The following is a 22,022-nucleotide window of genomic DNA, read 5'->3' on the forward strand; positions in this document are numbered from 1 at the left end:
TTTTGTCAACCCATCTTTGTTAGGCTATCTCAAAGTGAAGGTGGTTATTGAAGCAGAAAATATTTGTAATCCAAGACTTGATAGTTTAGGAATGGCCAACTTTTTTTGATCCCATACAGATATCGAAGTCTCTATGTAACCAAGGGCAAAGTTATAGCAAACAAATTCTGTTAAAAGTTCAAAAGGAGTACATAAAATACTCGTGATGTATATTGAAGATAGGGTTCTTTTGCTTGCACGTCATCAAATTCCCAACCTTTTTGTGATGCACTTTGTTTGCAGGGCTTCAGGAGAAGAGCTGAAAGTCAAGGCTTATCTGCCAACAGACAAACAATTTTTGGTAACTAAAAATGGTAAGGCTGAAGTTTAAATACATGTGTGTTTAGGACAGCATGGTTGATTGTGCTGTCAACTCTACTCATTGCCTGTATTGACAATTGAAACATATTTTGTTCTTGTGATACTAGAAGTTTTTCCTGCACATCTGAAATCTTTTCCTTTTATCTGTTATTACCAGGACTTTATACCAGCAGTGCAGTTTCTTTTGATGAAGTAAAAATGAAGCGTAAATGCCATAAACTTGTCTATTGTCCTTGTCTACCTTTTTTTTTCCTCCACCCTTCAGATCATAATTGGTTTATTATGTTTAAATAAATAAGATATGTTTATTTTACACCTCCTTTTGGAAATCGTGGGTTATTGAAGTTCCCAGAATTGTCATACCAGTGCTTCTGGAATGCATAACTGATGTCACTGTTCCTTTCAATAATTTATATTATACGATTATATAAAATGCAATTTTAAATCCAGTTTTCATCAGATTCACAATTGTGTGTATGTATAATACTTGTGATGACTACCTTTTTAAGAAAATGCAGGAGAGACCTGTACATTGATGTGCATTGGCACTACCATGGCAGAATTGTTTTCTTGAGAGATTTTGTATAAAAATGTGTCAAAGATAATGTAATTAGAGGTACCTGCAATACTGTGAAGATCCTCAAAAGTTTTTTTACCTGCTGGAAATTGTATTTCATGCTTTGATGTCCCTTGCAAGCTTTTGAAGTCTTGCAAGGAACTATAGGGAACTATCATATGAAGATGTTAGTGCTAGTGTTGGACAGACTTCAGTGAGATAGTCTTGATAGCTGAATGGCCAGGTGATCTACTTTGTTTATCTCTTCTACTCCTTCCAGGGTACCACATTGCTGTGAGCTTCCTAGGCCACGTTTTAAAGCAGTGTTTTTTGTGCTATTTCTACTGGTAGTGACACGTTGGCCAAGCACCTGAGTAGAAGCTGTGGGCTAAGGGTGAAGCCAAAAGCCACTCTACAGGCTTCATTTTGGAAGTCTTTGGAGAACGTTCTTTCACTGTGACTTTCAAACCTTCTCTCTTTCTGAAAATTAGCATTTTTGTTGTACTGCTCGTTTATGCAATTGGAAAGAGTCTGCTTTGTCTTAACTGGATCCGCATTTTCTGTGACTGTTTTCTGAAAATTATATTTGAATTGTACTTAAATGGCAATGTAATACGTATGACTGAAGTTACTTTAATTAACAAATTAATTTTAGCCTCTTCCAAACCTGTAGATGTTAATTAGCATGATAAATTAGGTACGTTTAACAGTAAATATCTGATACAAACTTTAAAAGAATTCTAGAGACAAATCAGCTCAGTAAACTGGTGGTAATATAGGCAACGTTGTACTTGGGCTAGATGTAATTTAGTGCTTAGCAGTAGTTTAGTTGTTAGCAAATGAATAGGTAGCATAAAGACACATGAGAAGTTAATTTGTTTCTGGTACTCGTGAGTTTGGGTGAAAGTTCTAATTGTTAGAAGAAGAATGAACTTGCAGCAACTCAAACAAGTGATGTGCTGTAGTGAGATAAAACACCGCTTACAGCTCATCAGCATAATTAATTTCATTTGAAATATATATATCCAGGGTTCCTTAAATAAAGATATGAGCTAACTATATTTCAGAAGACCTTGTAGAAAAGTTTCTTGCATCAGTCTGATTTTGTACAGGAATGGCTGCAGTCATCTTGTTTTGCAATTTTTTGCAGTACCGTGCTACAAAAGGTGCAAGCAGATGGAGTACTCAGATGAGCAGGAGGCAATTATAGAAGAAGATGATGGTGATGGGGGATGGGTAGACACCTTTCACAATGCAGGTATTCAGAGTCTTGCTTCAAACTTTGCATTTGGTAATCAATAAGATTATCAGTTTCCACTATTAGAAAGTAAAATCTTTCTCATGTGGTTGACTGTGTATCTAATCTGGAAGAAAGTATGTTACTGTGCCAGAAACCCACGTGCTTTGTGTATGACTGCTTGTATGACATATTTAACTGTATGCCTGTATGTGTCTGAAATAGGCTGCTTTTCAGAGATGTCAATGGTATTTTAGTTATTTTGGTATTCTCTTAGAAAAGTTCTAGGAAGTTATTGCCAGGGGGGAAGCTAGGGGCTGTGTACTGGCTCATTCTTTAGCAAAGAGATCTTCTCTTAAAGAGAACACTGGTTTAAAATATATGTCAAGAACGTACTAATTTCTGCTTTTTAGTGAAGGATTTTGATATTTAAATGATGATGCAAAGAGACTTAATGATTGTAGTATTTCCCATGTTGTTAATTTGTTGGGTTTGAGTTAAAAAGGGGAACAATTAGAAAACAGCTCTTAGTATTTGATGTCATTTGAAGGGCTAAAAATATTGTTAAATAAGGTGATGACTGTGAAAGATGATCCTTTTTTATTTTTAATGAGCTTGTGTCTAAAAATTATTGCTTACATGGATCTGTCTCATTATCAGGCTTGTTCAGCCTGGAGAAGAGAGGGCTGGAGAGTGACCTCATTGCAGCCTCCCAGTACCTAAAGGGAGCCTACAGACAGGAGGGTAGCCAACTCTTTACAAGGGTACATAACAGCAGGACAAGGGGAAATGGTTTTAAGTTGAGAGAAGGAAGATTTAGGTTGGATATCAGGGGGAAGTTCTTTACCAGCAGAGTGGTGAGGTGCTGGAACAGGCTGCCCAGAGAGGTTGTGGATGCCCCATCCCTGGAGGTGTTCAAGGCCAGGTTGGATGGGGCCCTGGGCAGCCTGGTCTAGTATTAAATGTGGAGGTTGGTGGCCCTGCATGTGGCAGGGATTTGGAGCTTGATGATCCTTGAGGTCCCTTCAAAACCAAGCCATTCTAGGATTCTGTGATTCTATGATCCTGTGTAGCAGAGCTTCTAGTAAACCATGTTGTTCTTTTCTGAGAAATGGCAGTTTTATTAGTTTTAATCAATTTCTTCATGATGTAATGAAGATGTATGCTGTAATGAGTTAGTTAAATTCAGTCTTTCAATTATGTTGTCTTCTACTGCCTCCAAAGCTGGAATATATTCCAGTCAGCTTTACTTTTTTCAGTGTAATTTCTTTTGCTATATCCTGGCAAATCTTCTCTCATAAATAATTTAGCCATACTGAGGAGAGCAGGGGTGCAAGAAGATGCTTTTGCTTTTGTAAATGTGTATTTTTGATCACTGGAAATTCTTCCCTGTATTGCTCTTCATAATTGAACACCTCTCTGCAAGGAAATCATGTGAGACATAGCTTTGTCATATTCCTTAATTAGGTATGCCTTCTCCTTCTCTGCTCTGTTAAGTTTTGGGTGTGGGTTTTTTTGTTTGTTTTATTGCGTGAGATTATTTGGGTTGATTGATTTGGTTCCTATGCTTTGCTAGTACAGCTGTAAGACTTCTAATTAGATCTAGCTGGGTGTCTGAATAATCTTAGGAGGTAAAAATTTATTTCCTTTCATCTGTATTGATAAGTTTTATAATAACACTTTTTGGTGTGTGGGGCAAAACTGCATGTAAACAATCACACTGCCACTAGAAATGCGTTGTTTCTGAGCAGCATTCACCTGACATCCCTTTCCCTAAGCAATTAAGGTCCATTTTTGCATTTCTGCAGGACAGTAACTTGATTTCAAGTTCATTCATTCATGATATAACTCCTCACCTGAGCAGTTAAGAAGATTCATTTACTGTTCCAAAGCAGAATGTTGTCGCGCATCCCAAAGAGCAGCAAATGAGTGCTACAATAAAACTGGGAATCAAATGCAGAGGCATTGAAATGTTGATACTGCTGTGATTTGGGGTGTTTTTTACTTCCACTTCTTCTCAGCTGAAAGCATTGTGTGCTACCATGTTTCTGCTTTGTTGTCAGCACTTTGCCTTCAGGATGCTTCGAAGCAACTAATGAAGCATACCTTGCTTGTGAAGCTGAGAGAATTCACATCGTGAATTCATTCTTTGCCAACGATCCTTAAAATAAAAAATCCAAATTACTTTGCTGTTATTCCATCAACAAAATTTGTTTGCAGCATAAGAGCTGTGCTACTGTGCTGTGCATTACCAGCATGGTTTGTTTATGGATGTTCAGCTCCAAGCATGCTGCCAACACCAAATAAATAGCTTTTCAAATATCTAGAATTGTGAGATGTAATAGGAATGATCATATGCTGCTTTCTGAGATGCATCATTCGTTGTAGTGTTCTGTAACAGAGAAGCAGGCTTCTTTAATGCAAACTTATTGTTCAATTAACAGGTATAGCGGGTGCAACAGAAGCAGTTAAGGAGATCACTCTAGACTGTAAGGTACTTGCTTTGGAATTATTTTTTTTGCTTTATTATTGGACATAAAGGTAATAGAAATCTTCCCTGCAGCCATCTAGTATTGCTTCTGAAAGTCTAGAATACTCTTTGTCACTAGATGTGTTGCAGATATTCATTGGCCTTCATAGCTTGTGATACTGATTTAAGCATGTGTATCTCTACATTACCATGTGTTTACCAGAGTGGTGTTCTTTTTAGGCTGTGTTTAACTAGTGTGCTCTTGTGCCAAACTTCTACAAACTGAAAATGCACCTGGATTTACAGTGATAACTCCCCTTGTTTCTCAGGAAGCTGATGTTTGGTGATCCATTGTAAATAATTCTTTTTTTTTTGTGGAAAAATAATGCAGGAGTAGGAAGTATTTATTCATAATCTTTAAACTTCATTTGCAGTAGTGTTTAAACTCTTTAAGTCCTGTTTGATGCCCTCACATTCACTGACATACTAGCACTGTTTAAATATCTTACAAAGTCATCAGTTTCTGTACGTTTCCAAAAAATCACTCGGTAGCAGGATCCAAATCTGAAACTTAAGGCCTCATGAAACTGAGAACAGAAATTGAAATGGATATGTGTAATAGCTAATGTGCTTAAGAGATGGGGAGAATGTCACAAAGGGCAAAATGATTTTAATGATGAACGCTCGAGTGGAGTTCTATTTGTGTCCTTTAAGAATGTGCGAAACCATCCAAGCATGAATCTTTTGATTCTGAAGATTAGATGGAAAGAGAACGGAAATTGTAAGCAACTCAAACTCTGTTGGTGTGGTTAACTGTGAAATTCATCCAAGTGAGACTGTACTGAACACTGTGAAAATACAACTTTTTGACAACTCAGTTACGTAAGGGTAGAAAAAACTCTCTTAAGAATCACCTGGAGGTGACTGTTGTTTCTACAAAATGTAATTCTAGAACCTTATTGGATGTGCAACTGCTGTTGTGTTAAGGATTTCACTTCTATTTTGTACACAGAAGAAAAATCTGCATGTAGGGTACTTCATTTCTTGGATCACAGGGCCAATCCAGAATGACAAATCTTTTTCTGCTTATATACCATTTGCTGAACTACTGAACGACATAGTTATGTACTAATTATGTTTTGTTTTGTTTTCCTTATAATTAGAGCAGCTCCTAATTCTAATCATTGTTTTGAGTATTCTCTTGAAGTCTTCATGACATTGGCATAAATTGAGGCCTCCCTCTCTGAATTTCTCTGGAATTGTCTGTTGGATTCGAACGTTATCCATAGGCACAAAAGTTGTTTGAGGGCTTGTTTGTGGCTTAGTTTATAGAAAGTCTTAATCTACATGTCTAGTTGTGGGCTTTCATTTGAGGCAAGTGGGTTATAATACTTCTTTCTTTATTTGTGATTATTCTTTACATATAAATAGAATCAGTCTGGACTACAAAGTCAAAGGAGAAATTTTTAGTGGATTTTTAAGGCAAATATTTGAGTTCAGTATAATCCTTGTTAGTATTGCAGATCATTTCATTTATTTATTTATTTTTTGCATGGCTGTTTTGATTGGACCTAAATACTTGAGATTTGCTGAGGCATCTTAAATGCAGCTGTCTTTAAAGTAGTGCTTTCAATTTTTACTTTTTATCTAAAGGATAATATAAAAATACCAGAGCGATCAGCATCCTGTGAAGATGATGACGAGGAAGATGAAGGAGAAGCTGCAGACATGGAAGGTATTTCCTTAATTGAATGGGATGCACTTTTTTTCAGGCCTTTAGCTATAGTGGTACACTTTAAGAGAATACTACTTTATTTTTACAGAATGCATGCTAACAAAAATCAGCAGGCAGATCTCTTTTATTATCTTTTATATGGTCTTATTGATGCATGTTTAATTTGTGTGGTGAAATCTCAATGACTACTGACAGGCGAATAGGTTTAAGTAGCAGCGTAGAAGCAAAGAAAAGTTAGGAATTTAGCATAGTTTCATTCCTGCTACATGGCTGTACCTAATCTGTCAACTAAAAATCACTTTTTTAAGGATTGTTTATCATGTACTTGTAGGCTTTGTCACATTTGTATTAAAAAGGCTTAGTCTGGCTTGGGGGTTGGGAAATCTATGTGAGTAAAACATGTTTATATACATGTGACAGTGGGAATGAGAAATATGACAACTAGCTGTGAACTGAACACAGAATTTTATGGATCTTCTTTTCAGAATATGAAGAAAGTGGGCTATTGGAGACAGATGATGTGAGTGAACTGTTCTGTCTTGTCTGTTAAAATACTTATCACCAGTATGAGCACAAGCAAAGTAAAAATAAAGGTGTTAAGTGGCTCACATAAGGTTATTAGGAGCAGTGGGATTCCTGAGCTTGGTTTCCTTTGGATTTGTCTCCTTCCTGACTACCTTAACTCTTAGGTCCTTAGAAATTTTGACCGCAGTAATTTTGCTTTCTTTGCTGTTCTGTTTTGCTCTGCTCACATACTGTGCTCAATTCACAAGTTATAAAGTGTGGTGGTTGTTCTAAAACCTGTATGTGGTGGACGGAGTGTCTTATAGGTTCAGTTAATTACGTGCACACTCCAGAATCTAATGAGGGAAGACAGGGCATCATTATTTGGAGGCACCTCTGAGGTTTTCATGAAACCTGCATAATCTGAGACCTGCCTTGTGAATTTCATTGGGATTGTCTTTTTTGTTTAAAAGTTTTTGGTGGAAGAAGGGAAGAGGGTAGGACAACGTAGTTGCACCTTTCCTTGAGAAATTGTGTCTTAAAAAACAAACAAAAAAAAAAGTGGGGAGAAATTTATATTACTTCTTTGAAGATTGAAAACAAAACCTAAAAGCCTGTATTTCTTAATGTACACTGGAGAACATTTATTTTGATCTTGCAGCCCTACCTAGCTGCATAGGATGGGACAAGAGGGAATACAAACAGGACTATACTAATGTCATTTTCACCTTGAAAACCAGGCAACACTTGACACAAGACAGATTGTAGAAGTTAACAAAGCCAAAGTTGATGTTGGAGGGGAAGATGCTATTCTACAGACTAGAACTTATGACCTCTACATCACTTACGACAAGTATTACCAAACTCCAAGGCTCTGGTTATTTGGATATGATGAGGTACAGCAATGTTTCTTTGTTTGTTTGTTTTCCCACTTCTGTGAAATGAGACCAAGTCAGATAACAAGGCTACTTTGTTATTACTTTCTAAATCACAGTGCAAATTGAAAGGAAGAAATGGTGAGGAAGCCATTCCGCAGTCAGGATTGCAGACGGCTTTTAGGGTTGCAGGACACAGAAATTATTTCACTGAAAAATTGTATTTGGTAACTAAGTATTTTTGGAAAAAAGGGGGATTGTGCACTGTTATTTTTTAAGCTATTGCTCTAAGAGAAGCTAAGAGAAATAACCCCTGTCAATTCAGACAACTAAACATGTGTTTTTGTGATAAAAAGATCAGATAAATCACTTCCCTTTTACTAGCTAAGTTTCTTGGATCAAAGTTGATGAGGGCTTATGACTCAGGTACCTAGATGGGAACCAGGGCCTTGGTTGTCATATATAAAATTGACCATTCACCTTATATACTAAAAGCAAGGTTTTATGTAGTACTATTTCAACACCGTATGAATTTTAACACAATCTGTATTTTCAGTGTACTTTCAGAACTGTTGTACTTGTGACTTATGGTACTACATGTGTTCGTGATGCTAGAATTACTAAGAAGCAGTAAAAAATTCTTTTTTAGTAATGCTTTTGATGGAGTGTTCCCTTTTGCTTTGTAGCAACGGCAGCCTTTAACAGTAGAGCATATGTATGAAGACATTAGTCAAGATCACGTCAAGAAGACTGTGACCATTGAAAACCATCCTCACCTTCCTCCACCTCCCATGTGCTCAGTTCATCCATGCAGGTAAGTGTTTCTAGTGTGATGTGGGATGTGGACATAAGGCACTTTGCTGTTCTTGTTAAAGTTTTGATTCAGGTTTTTTTGGACTTATTTCCATACTTGGCTGCCACAATGGTCTCTTAGCTTCTGAAGGAATATAAAATACAGATAATAGTTTTTCTCTGAGGTCATTCCACTGCTCACTGCTGCAAATGTACTATGCAGTTAGAGTTCTCTTTTCTGTGCTTAACTTGCTTTTCCTCCACTTTCCCAGAAATTCCAGAAGATGGCAGACTACTAGAACTCTATAAAGCAAGTTCTGTGCTTTCATTTGCTGTTTTTGGGGGAGTAGAATTATAATATATGCTTTGAGAGCAGGAAAATGTTATTTCAGTGTGAAAGAACTCTCTTTTATTACTACCTTCTCCCCAAAATGTCCATTAAACTGCTAAGTACAGGTCCTGTAATTGTCACACTGAAATATTATTTTGCACTTATGTTTAAAAAAAAAAAAAATTGTTTTCAGGATCTTTTCTGTTGCATTTCCACATTTCTTATCCAATATACAAGTAGTCTGTAGTTAGATTAGTTGCACAGATATTTTTTCTAACATGTTTTTGAAGATGGCTTTTATCTTAGATGTAGAGTGATTCTTCAGCTTCTTGTTATTATCAAGATCTTGGAGATGTGAGTTTGGGCTTTCTCTCTCTCTTTTTTTTTTTTTTTCCATTAAAAAATAAAAAGGAAAAACATCCCATATTGTGTACATGCTTACTATACAAATAAATAGAAATTCTGATTGTCCCTTTCACTCACAGAAGTTTCTTTGTGCTTGAAGAAACAATTCTGGATCTTGTGTCCCTAGTTGAGATGCCAAACAATTGGCATGTGACTGACAAGCTTGTGGTAACTTCTGCAGATTCAAAGCATTCTTACTTCTAGGTTAGGCATTCTTTGAACATACGATTAATTTTGGGAAGGCTGTACCATTCTTTATAAAGAATGGAAGCTTTGAACTGGTGGATGGCTGCTCTTGATCTTATGACGTTGTATATCCATGTGTTTTATAATCTGCATCTTGTCTTCCAGATTTTGGTTCATTAACCACCGCCTTGCAATAGTCTCTGCTTTTAACAAGCACTCAAGCTTATGCCTGCACAATATTAAGCAGGGAAAACATTTTACAAGTGGGAAATAGCTTTCTGCCCAGTTCAGCTGATGTAGAGAAATTTAAGTAATGGACTTCATTGTTGGTCTTTAAATGACCAGGTTTAAGTCTATAAAGACCCATCTAGACAAGCCTTGGTACTCGAGAGTAGTATAGGAAGCAGATACAACTTAGAGAACTATTAGAAAAGGAATAAAGACTAAAACAGAAAACATTAAGTTCCTTCTGTGAATCTGTGGGATGACCTATATGTTGAATACTGCAGTAAGTTGTTGTTATCCATTCTGTAGTCTTTGAGATAAAGGAAGAGGTACAGATAGGGTATCAGGAACAGCTGCAGTTATGAAGCTTCTTCCAAATAAGAAATGATTTGAATAATCTGGGACCCTTCAGCTAGCAAAAGACAGCTGAGGAATGAGTTCTGATTTCAGTGACTCTTATCATGAAAGCCACAGCGGGACAATAGCCAGTAGGTCTTTCTTGTTATTTTTTTCCTCAGTAGTAAAGTGCGTATTATTGAATTGAACTCACTACTGGCACGTTGAAAGCCAGAAAAAGGAGTAAACTCTGCATGTATCTAAGAAAACTAAATATTAAAGTTGTTTAGGAAGTTAATGGAAGAAAAGTTGTCAAGAGTTGTCAGGTGTGGTTACTGTTTCAGAATTAGGAAGCCTCTAGTCTGTGTACTGCTGGAGACTTGGAAAATTTGAGGGAAGCATTACTAAGTACGTGCTCAGGCCTCTTTTTTGAGCATGTACTATGAGTTTGTCAGATAATGAGGAGAATGAAAAAGATCTTTTGCTGTAAGAAGGATTTGGGAAGAAAATAGCATATGCTGTTCTTTACTTTTGATGGTTGATCAGGTGGGATGAATGTAGGATGGTTTAGCAGACTGAGTGGGAAGGCAATTAACCAAAGCAAAGAAGAAAACGTTCCTGATGTGGCTCAATTTAGTGGATGCTGAAAGACCTGCTAATAAAGGGATGTGAGGAAGCCTCTGATGGATGCATGTTGGAGGGCACTCACAAAAGAAATAATGACAAGATATTTGGGCATGACAACCCTTGCTGACTACTTAAAGCTGTGGAGTATATTCTGGTCTGTGACGACAATGTATCCTGTTTAATTTTGCAGACTTCTTTATAGAAGAAGAACCAATTTCCTATTAGCCTGTGAATTTGGATTGAAATTTTTTCACAGAGGAGAGCTGTGAGTGTATGTGTTCTTCCTCTGAAATGAGTAAAGTTTCAGTGACTTTGTTACATAATTCACATCTACCCTTGGAAAAACAGCTTGCATCGTGAGACTTATTGCAATTAGTCTTTTAAGAACAAAAAAGGAAGATTGATATTGCAGTGAGATCAGTTTGTCACTAGTCTTAAATGTAGAGGAAGCAATGTAGCCTTCTCCAAAACAAGACGAGGTGATCTAATTGACTGGCAACTGCTTGACATTGTGTAAGTTAGCAGATGTTGTCCTGAGAACTGAAGAAAGTGACTGATAGTGTATCTAAAATGGTGGTTTAAAATGGAATTCTATGTGACTGCTAGGTACTAATGTTACAAAGGCCGTGGTTAAATTAGGTTGCCTCATGCTGCTTAATTCTTAAAGCGTTAAATATGTTCTCTTGCTGTATGAGGCAAGCTATTCCATCTCCTTAATTTAATAAGGCTTATAGCTGAGAAGGTCTGGACTTCTGAGATTTTATTTATTAATTTATTTTAAAAGGTCAAAAATGTTTTGTTGTTAAGTTAGTGTTTTTCTAGCTCTGCAGCTGTTGCTTCCCTACACATTACATATATTGTGTAATGTAGGGTACTTGCGTGGTCCTAAACTCACTTGGCTGTTTCTTGCAATGCGTATGTCCTTCTGTCCTGCGTCAGAGAACAGGAGGAAATGGGATGTTGGCATGAGGGAGACTGCCACTTCTTAAGACTGCTTCTATTTTAAGTAGTTAGTTGAAAGTGTTAATCTTGCAGCTCTTCTGGAAGTTGTATTCCTTATCAGCATTTTTATGATACCAGCAGGAACACATTCAACTTCCTCATTAATTGCTGGAAACTGGTTTAACCACAGTTCTCGCTATTTATGTGGGTTTAATGATTGATAATTTGATAGCAAACTAGTTAACTACTAAACACATTTACAATTGGGTTTGAATTACATATACTAATTCCAAGATCATATTTTCCTCTCCTTCAGAATGTATAATAATAGGCTTTTGAAGTCTTTTAACCTTACATAGTGTAAGCTGTCAGCAGGGAAGTGATTGTAAGGCTCAGGATAAGTGAATTGTAGAGTTTATGGTCAACTGTCAAGATTATGCAGGTTTATACTGAAAATAGCACCTCTGTGCTTTTTTCGCACCAGTGTCTTTTTGTGTGAGCAGTTACAGACACTGAGTCACATTCATGGAAGGTTTTCTCTTGAAAATACACTGTCCTACAGAGTCTTAAATTCAGCTCTTTGTTCTAGAAGCTTATAGTTGTCCACTACACTGAAAGTCCTGAAGAAGGCTTTTTACTGTTTTGAACTGTGAATAATCGATCATTTCTGGTATTGCTGTTGTGTGGTTTGTGGGTTGTGTTTCCCCCCAATAGGTCAGGATGGTTTTTATTGTATACATTTACTTTTCAGTGTTGTAATTTTCCCTTTCAGCTGATACTGAGAAAATATCAGTATGTCAACTGTGCTGAATTCCACTGTTAGGTTGATTTTATTTATTCATTTACTTCTGAAAGATTTTAGTTACTTCCAAGGGGAATTGGGCATAAACTGGAGCACAAGAAGTTCCACACAGTAAGAGTGACAGTGCACTGGAATGGGCAGCCCAGGTTGTGCAGTCTTCTCTGGTAATATTCAAGACCTGTCTGGATGCCAGCCTGTGCAACCTGCGGTGGGGGGCCTGCTTTGGCAGGAGAATTGGACTTGGTGATCTCTGGAGGTCCCTTCCAACCCCTACAGTTCTGTGATTCTCTTCAAAAGCAAAAACTTTTAACAAAGTAAAAACTTATGAGAGTGTAATCAATCTAATAAACTGGATTCTCTCAATTTATTTATTTACGGACTTAACTCTATACGTATCTGTCTCAATTTCTTTTCAATATGAACAACAGTATTTTTCACTTAGAATATGAATGTTAACTCATATTACTTGAAGCACATCAAGAGTTGGTAATATACCAGTAAGTAAATTAGGAGATTTTAGTAGATGTTTCAAATGTTTGATCTACTGATCTACTTGTTAGCTCAAGTGGTATACAAACAGGCCTGAAACAAACATCAGTGAACACGTAGCATTTACAGTTACCTTGGGTTAAGGCAACCAGTTATTTTGGGGGAACTAATATTCAGAAGTAAGGTAATAATAATAATCTTTGAGATTTCTAGGTAGGGTTTTTCAAATTACACTTCTCCCGAAGTTAGCTTGCTTCTTTTATTTTTAGGATACATATTCTTCACGTTGTCTTCTCAAAATTTTCTTGTAGAAGGAAACCAACTTTTGAAAGCTTCTAAGTCACAAAGTTTCTCACAGGTAACTGTAAGACTGTAAGAATGACCATTATGTGGCTGTTAGAGAATTCCAGTTATCTTTTACTAGTTCTTAGAAAACTGGAAAGAGCAACTCTCATTAAGGTGTACGTGTGGGCTGAGGGAGCTGGGCTTGTTCAGCCTGGAGAAAAGAAGGCTGCGGGGTGACCTCGTTGCAGCATTTCAGTACCTAAGGGGAGGCTATAAACAGGAGGGGAATCAAGTCTTTGAAAGGGTAAATAACAGCAGGACAAAGGGAAATGGTTTTCAGTTGAGGGAGGGAAGATTTAGGTTGGATGTCAGGGGGAAGTTCTTTACAGAGAGAGTGGTGAGGTGCTGGAACAGGCTGCCCAGAGAGGTTGTGGATGCCCCATCCCTGGAGGTGTTCAAGGCCAGGTTGGATGGGGCCTGGGCAGCCTGGTTGCATTAAATGTGGAGGTTGGTGGCCCTGCCTGTGGCAGGGGGCTATTGGAGATTCATGATCCTTGAGGACCCTTCCAACCCTGTGATTCTGTGATTCTGTATGAGGTTGAGCCAGTATCCTGTAAAAGACTTAAAATAGCTGTGTGGTGACTTGTACTTGTGCCACTACAAAAAATAACTCACCATTAACAGATGAGAGGATGAAACTTAAGTTGTAACAGAGGCCACATGCCTGCAAAGAAGCATCTGGCTTAGGTACCTGTGTGAGCATAAGTTCTGCAGTGGCATCATGAGGATCCAGAATTGGAATCAACTCTGATGATAAGTTGGTTTCTAAGGACCAACAGCACAGTAAGTGACAAATGCTGACCTTTATCATTTCCCAGACTTACACGTTCCTGTTTACAAAGTGTCTTGGTAACTTTACAACAACTTCCTTCCTTGTGTTTGCAGTCACTGTCGGCATGAGTAACTTTAGAGATAATTACTAAATGCCACTATTAGTCAGTTATTTAGGCTGTTTTGATTTGTATAATTATGTCAAAGGATGTTCAGTAAGTTATTCAGACTGTGCTTACCACTCTTCCTGGTTCTTACAAATACAGTTTGTTTTTGGATGAGTACTTTAAACTGCTACTGTTGACTAACTTGCACTGTTAAATGGGTGGGCAAACACAACACCATGTGGCGTTTCTGGCCAGGACTGCCTACAGAATCATGAATTTAAAGCTGATGGATAGGTGAAAGTGACAACCTGTGAGTCTGAGTTAATAAGTTATAATTAAAACTTCAATTGACCGTACAGTATTTTCCTCCTCTGAGTTGGTATGTTCTTCATCCCTTAGTTTATGATATAGAATAGCTGTCTTGAACACAAGACTATTATTCCTGAATTGTAGCTGATCATTAAAAGATTTTTAGCTTTCCTTGTTGGAGGTGTGCAAAACGAGATCAGACAGGCTCCTGAGCAGTCGGTTCTAGCTTAACTGTTCTTCTTGCAGGAAAAGCTGGACTTGGCAGTACTAGGCAATGACCAGAAACTTTTCTAACCTCAGATAGTTTGTGATTCCATTTTATATTCTTATAAAAGGTGTTTTATGTAGGTTTGGCTTACCCTGCATTTCCAAGGAAACTATGAGTTATGTGTTTGATATTTCTTAAGCACACTGAAAATCACCCGAGGCAGATGAAAACGCTGCAGTGATTTCTAGGTCATCTTCAGAGATCATCTGGGGACTTCTTCTGGCTTGCTGCTTATAGTGAGAATTACCTTCTAGAGACTTTCCTGATGACTTTGTCATTTTACAATTAACAATTGTACAAGCAGCAAGGAAAATATACTGTCTTGCATTATGCTACTCAGTCTTCACTGTAGCATAGAATATTTTCTTTTTCTTTGTGAATGTAGGAGGCTGGCAATTGTTATATTCAGCACTTCAGTGTTAATATTTCAGTCGTTGTTGGGACTTCTCTGTTAATAAACTGCAAGTTTCATCTTGCTGCTGTTGGAACCAAACATCCGAAACTTTTTAATTTGCAGGTAATATGATTTTATTGAGATGAAGAAGTTATTTTTTCGTTATTTTTTCGTTCACTGTTTCTAATCTGTATTTCAGGCACGCAGAAGTGATGAAGAAAATAATAGAGACTGTTGCAGAAGGTGGAGGAGAACTTGGAGTTCACATGTATCCTTTTTCATTACTGCATGCTATTTGTAAGGATTTCTTTCAGTGTAGGGAGCTGTTACTTAAGGGTTCCTAAGCTAGAATTCAATAGTGTGTGAAAGCAATAAACCATGTTTGTGGTAGTACTTAATTAGTTTTCTGGGATGAGCTCCTTTTGTGTAAATGAACACTGCTACTCTGCTGGGGAGAGGGAAGGGCAGGTGAGGAACCAGAGTGGAAAACGAGTAGAAGGGACAAGATTGAAAGTTTGCATCTCAATTAAGGAGGTAGCTATGAATATGCAATTGAGATCCTGGTGAGGGAGGATGTATTAAGAAGATAAGGCTGGAGTTACATAGACGTTGGCCGGAGTTGGCATGTATTTAAGTGAAGTTTGAGAATCCATGCTTTGATATTACCACATAGTAGACTTGGAAATATCAGATGTACTACTTTGGTATTAGATTTGGCTCTGAGATCGATTTTAGTGATTTATTTTAGTTTTTGTTTCACTGTATGCCTCAGTCACAAGTGGACAGACACCTCAGTTTACAATTGTCCAGCATACTCAACATTACAAATTTGGGACCAACAATCGTTTGAAGGTGTATCATACAGGGAAGACTAAGAAAATCTGCTATTCAAAGGCAAGCTTTTGAGCTTAGCAAAGCTTATTTCTCCTTCCCTTCTCAAGAGCAAGGAGCACTTCCAAAGGGTGTTTCAGAACAGCAGCTTACTTTTTTTTCTGAGAGACTGAAACTGAGAAGTTTCAGTTTAAGTTCTTTACAGAGAGAGTGGTGAGGTGCTGGAACAGGCTGCCCAGAGAGGTTGCCCCATCCCTGGAGGTGTTCAAGGCCAGGTTGGATGGGGCCCTGGGCAGCCTGGTCTAGCTTTAAATGTGGAGGTTGGTGGCCCTGCATGTTGCAGGGGGGTTGGAGATTCATGATCCATGAGCCATTCTGTGAGAAGAAGCCTGTTTTCCCTGCAGCTGCAGGAAGGAATTAGCCTTGCTAGGTTCAGTTCAGCTTGGCATTTGTTAGTAACAAATGTTAAGTTTGTAAATGGCATTATATGTTCTTGTATGATATTTGTAAGAGTTATTGAAAGTAACTTCTGGTTCCTTGTTTGATCTTGAAAAAGTAAGACTTCTATGTTTGGGCAAGCACCAGATGTTATTACTAGAGATCTGTTGTATTAGTTTCCCAGTCTCTAACTGTATAATTTCTAAGTGCTATTTTCCTGCTAGCAAGAACAACAGTTGAACGAAATATTGTAAGTGACTTCTAGTTTGTTTTATGGGATTTCCAGTTTTTACAACTCTTCCTTAACAAGAAATTCAGGTACCTTCTTATTTTCTTGAAATTTGTACAGGCAGTCATTCCAACAATAGAATATGACTACACAAGGCACTTTACAATGTAACTAAGATAAAAGATCCTGTATCAAGTCTTTTTTTTAAATAACCCATCCATGTGACATACATTATACACAATTTCTGTAATTAACCTTTTATCAAGCTGATAGATGAAAATAAAATGTTCCATTACCAGCCTTTTTAATAAAAGTTTTTGTGTGTAATAAATAAATCACTTTCATTCCTGTATACATACTGCAATAAGAAGTGGATTTTTTTTGTTCATAATTCTTTCAAAATGATTTCAACAGAAAACTATTTTTCCTCCATACACGGAAGTCAGTCTCCTTTATTAGTAGAATCCTTATGCTTTTGGCTTTGTTGCTAAGATGATTCTCAAAAATGTGATTCATTTATTTTTGTCTGATTTAAATTCACCTGAAAGCGAAGGCATTTGGGGTTTGTTTTTTTTGCTGGTTTTTTGTTTGTTTGTTTATTTGTTTGTTTTCCCCTCGTTGTGAATGCTTATATTTGCTCTAACTGTAGGAAGATTTAAACCTGAAAGAAATTAAGTAGAATCTTGTTAGGAAAACTTAACTGCATCTTAAACTAAAGTAGCTCCAAATAAGCATGCTATGAAAACTAATTTATATTCACACTAGAACAAGGTTAGCATTTTGAGATGGAATTTTTAGGGAGAGAAATAGTATTAGTGTGTAGTCTGTTGATCTTGTAATAAAGGCAAGAACAGTCGTGTTGAAAAAATCCCAGATTGAAGGTAGAGGGTTAAAATCACTGTGTTAGACTAAAGTTTAGTCTTGTAACGTGTCTTGACCTATAGACTATGCTAACTGGTAGCTTAATAGCATGGTTTCCATTTTGAGGGTAACTGAACCTGTTATTGTTTGTGATGTTTGTGAAGTCAGGTATCACAGACACATCCAGGTTTTGGCAGCCACTTTTTTTCGCTGTACAACATTAGTTTTTCATTGATGGAGATGGGGAGAAAGGATTGGTAAGTGTATGTCATAGGTTCACTTAAATCTGTGTAGCTATCGCAACATCATTGTCTGCCAAACGTCACCCTGCCAGAGAATCCGAAGTTGGATACCTGTGGCTGTCTGAATTTACTGTTGGAGAAGAAGGCTGGCATAAGGGAACCCTTTCTTGGCTGTTCTCTGTACCATGCTCTTACCTGAGAGCCTGTAACCAATTCTTCTGTATTTAAATTAACTTTCCTCTTTTGATATCCATCTTCACTTCCTTCTTGGACAGAATTTAAGCAATGTCTGCGTAAGTGAACAGTAATGCTGGCTGAAACATGATAAAAACCACACCCACTGAGTCATGCAATAAGATTTCCTTATCAGATTCATTTCAAAGATGTTTTGGATTTTTTGGTAGCGGGTGAAATTGTTGTTCTTCACCTAGTGAATAGATTCTTTTTACTTTTTTAATGAGGAGGGGACCAAACAGATCTTATGATTTAAAATTAACCAGCATTAATACATTATGTTGGAGTTTCTGTTTCTTTGCTCTGCCAAAATGTTCTCGTTAGGAGGGTAAATTAGTTTTTCACTGGTTTCCAATATGTTAAGATAGTAATTATGACATTCTTCTTAGTCAGGCTGTTGGTGAAAGTAAGTTGGCATGATTTAAACTACTGAAGGCTTTTTTGTGTGACCATTTCAGATAAACAGGGCAACAGCACTGAAGCCAGCTAGCCAGTGGCTTCCATCAGCACCAGGATATTAAATATTGAATTTGTAGCACTAATATACTCTGAGTACCATAAAGCCCATCCCACACTTGAAAATAAGCAGATACTTGGTGACTAACATGTATGATGCTCTCTATTTGGCTGCATATCAGAGTGGCTGTACCTGACCTGAAAAGCTGATGTGTATGCTTCCAGCAGTTATACTGTACATTCATATTTTGTTCTGTTTGGCACTAGTATTAAAAATTCCTTTTAAAGTGAGGATTGCTGTTGTAGGATCTGCTATAAATTTAAGCAAATACAATAACTTCAGTTGTAGCTTTTAGCGAATTCTGCATGGTCTGAATTTTTCTTCTACGTTAAAAAAGTTCCTGAGAAGTTCTGCTCTCCTGGTGTGCTTCCTCTGCTGCACATTTTATAGTTTCTATGGCTTTACACTTGCCTTCTAGATCACTATTTATCAGTCTTAGACTTTTCTGAATACATCCTAGTTTACAGGTATTGCAGTGGAAACCTGGGTAAAATTCTGATTCCATTGAATCTGAACTGAAGTTGTGGTTTTATTTATTCATTTATTTATTGCTAGAGAAAATGGGTTTTGATGAAAAGGGACTAACCTCAGTGATACTAAATGAGACGTGAAAAAAAAACAAACCACATTTATTTATTTAGAATTTTGAAAGTTCAATTCATCTGTTCCTTGTAGGTGTGGGAAAGTGCAGCTGGTTTAACCAGCTTGGTAACAAACAGCCTAATCAGTTGCTAGAATACCAGAATGCCTGTGTTCTGACCGCTTTTATTCTAAGCAGAAAGAAAGCCAAGGTGGACATGCTGCTATGACTGACTTAGCATGAAGGCAGTTTGTCCTGTTTAGCAAATCAGTGGTAAGACTGCACAAATAAAGAAATCCTAGTATAGAAGTCAAACAGAAACACAGAATACAAGAAGGACTGAGAGTAGGAGCAAAATCCCTTGTGGAATAAGACTGAAAAGTTTGGGGCAAAAATAAGTAAAAATTTTTTGAGTCTGTTGTTACTAATGTTAATGGAAGGTAGTTTTTCTTTCTTAATAGGAACATTTTTCAGACCAAAAGGCAACAATGTCAGACAAATATGTTAAATATTTTTGTTCTGCATTTTTGCTGTCCTATAGTCTGTATGACCACAGATGTTATGTGGTCATAGAAGAGCCGCACGGAATGTGTTCTTATATGTGTGCTGCCACCAAATACAGCATGTGTAAGTTGTTCTCAGAAAGAAAGGTGAAGAGTTTCTAAATACTGTTCATTTTCACAGTATGCACTTGTGGCTTTCAACATAGTACATCTGCTTCAAATTTTCTAAAATTAGTCATTTTTTAACTTCTATTAGCTTTAGTGCATTCTTACAGATGTGAAGATATTTATTTGGTGGCTTCTCATATGAATTGTGCCTGGTAGATTTGGTAAGTGCCCTCTCCATCTTTTACCTGCATTCAAAACCATGTGTTTGCTGCTGATCAATAATTAACTCACTGTTTGCCCATAGAAGTCCTTTCACCCTTTGCTAAATGAAGTATTCTTACTGGGCACGTTGTGCTTTTTGTGTGCTTGAATGGGAGAGGGAGAAGTCTGTGTGAGGTTATTAATAGCAACCAATTCAATAATTGCTATATAACCTTTACTTTATGCTAGCTCCCTCTTTGTCACAATAATGCAACTGTTAAAACTGACAGCAGCTTTTGAGTTGTTGCTGCCTTGGAGCACTTAGGATAGTGTTTGTGATAAAGCAGAAAGAATTTTGTTATAGGTCCTAGTAATTTGTAGAAAGAGGAAAATAATTTCAGAGCTCTTTCTTGAAAAGTTATCTATTCTTGATTGCACAGACTCAGTCTAGGCTATTAGGCCTGAAAAACTTATGATTATAATTTGTTTTAAGGGTCAATCTACAGCGCCACCATTTCAGTATGTTTCTGTTCCAGGACCATAATTACTAGGTGTTGGAATAGACAATACATTTCCTCAGTAGGAAGTAGCTAGCTTTTATTATTAGAAAATACTACTTATGTTTCTCTTTCCATGCTTTATTTTTATGGAGCATGTGAATATCAATACATCCCAAATATCAATGTGAAAAAATCATGTGAATATCAATATATCCCAAAAGTACTACATGGTTTTTGGGAATAACACTGAATGTCTTTTGTCAGTGTGGACTGGATCCAAGCAACTCCATGCATGGCTTTTGCCCACAAAATCTTTTGGTGTTACTGCTGCTGTTTAAAAATAAGGGCAAGCAATGATGATAACAAAACTAGATACACATACAGTGTTGCCAAGGAGAAGTTGTTAATATTGTAGCTATGTTTATGTATAGACGATAAAATTGCATGGTTTTGAAAGAACTGAACCTGAAAATGTATTTCTGCATCACTTGTAACATTATTTATTTTAGTATTTTGCAGACAGCCAATGCTAACTGGAAAAAAAAACAACCACAACTGTAGGCAGTTAATAGAAAAAAAATAGAAAGAATCAGGGTCTTCAGGTTATTAATACTGATGTTCAAAACACTGAAACATCCCAAAGCCTGGAGGACACAGTGAGGTACAGTAAGTTTTTTTTAAATTACTACCAAAAAAGAAACAGGCTAACCCAGATGACTTCAGGCTACTCAACTTTATGTGGATCTTATGAGATGGGAAAAGTGAGGAGAAAATAGGTAAATAGCCAACATGGGACTTTGTTCTTAAAAGATTAAAGAAGGCTGATGCATGCTAATCATTGTAGCTTAATGGAAGATTGGTCTGGTCTATTTTGATCGCTCTTCTTTTAAAACTATTGATTTTATCAGCCAGGTTTGTGAAAAGCGATTTCACTGATACAATGCATTTTTGATTCCTAATGTATTTGATCCCTTTTACTTTTTGATTACTTCTTCATGAGTCGGTGTCTGAGAAATGTGCTTCTGGAGATGAGACAACTGATTTAAAAGTGAGGATGGTTAAGTTTTAACTGAATGTACTTCAGAAACAGCTGTTCTTCATCAGTTTTGTACAAATTGTTCATTTGCCCAGAAATTATTTTTTCATAAAATCCAAATTACAGGCATTTTTACACTGTCAAACTTTTAAACACTGGCACTGAAATAAATCCTTCGCCAGAGATAAGATTAGGACCAAAGCAGAAGTGAGACAAATATTGTAACTAATTACTTTAAAATCGTTGAAGCAGTTTGTTAAGGATTGTGGTGGATTCTTTAATCAAAACAATAATTATTTAATAATGAGATACTATTGAACTGTGTACCTAAGATTTTCTCTTCAATAGTATTGCACACACTGTAGTCCTATTTGGTTGTTGCTGGATTCTGGATTTTGAATCAAGTTCATGTATGAGTCAAAGCAGCTCTTGGCTACAACTAATGAGCTCCATGCAGGTGGAATAGGAGCTAACCTATTTTTCCATGCCTGTGGTTTTTTGCTCTACAAGTTGATTGTGATTTCTTTTTTTTTCAGGTTTAGGCACTGAACTATCCAGAACTTTGTAAGTGAACATTTAGCAATTAGTCATGTCTCATTTGTTTATTTTATAACTGTCTCCCTATCTCTTCTAAGGCTATGTCATACTCGTTTGGATAGAGTTACCATAGAAGCTG

At 36.9% G+C, this 22,022-nt stretch overlaps 1 protein-coding gene across 1 annotated transcript in view; it reads left to right on the forward strand.

Annotated features, from left to right (window-relative positions):
- ATG3 (autophagy related 3) overlaps positions 1–20,862 on the forward strand; it is a 28,936-nt gene extending 8,074 nt beyond the window's left edge. The window contains exons 4-12 of the mRNA XM_048926902.1: positions 283–353; positions 2,067–2,174; positions 4,598–4,647; positions 6,277–6,358; positions 6,844–6,878; positions 7,603–7,758; positions 8,424–8,551; positions 15,266–15,334; positions 16,654–20,862. Of these exons, the coding sequence (XP_048782859.1) occupies positions 283–353; positions 2,067–2,174; positions 4,598–4,647; positions 6,277–6,358; positions 6,844–6,878; positions 7,603–7,758; positions 8,424–8,551; positions 15,266–15,334; positions 16,654–16,735 (781 nt within the window). The 3' untranslated portion in view covers positions 16,736–20,862. The remainder of the gene's footprint in view (positions 1–282; positions 354–2,066; positions 2,175–4,597; positions 4,648–6,276; positions 6,359–6,843; positions 6,879–7,602; positions 7,759–8,423; positions 8,552–15,265; positions 15,335–16,653) is intronic.
- Positions 20,863–22,022: the final 1,160 nt, after the last annotated feature.

The sequence above is a fragment of the Lagopus muta genome, chromosome 1, assembly GCF_023343835.1.
Source record: "Lagopus muta isolate bLagMut1 chromosome 1, bLagMut1 primary, whole genome shotgun sequence".
Taxonomy (NCBI): Eukaryota; Metazoa; Chordata; class Aves; order Galliformes; family Phasianidae; genus Lagopus; species Lagopus muta.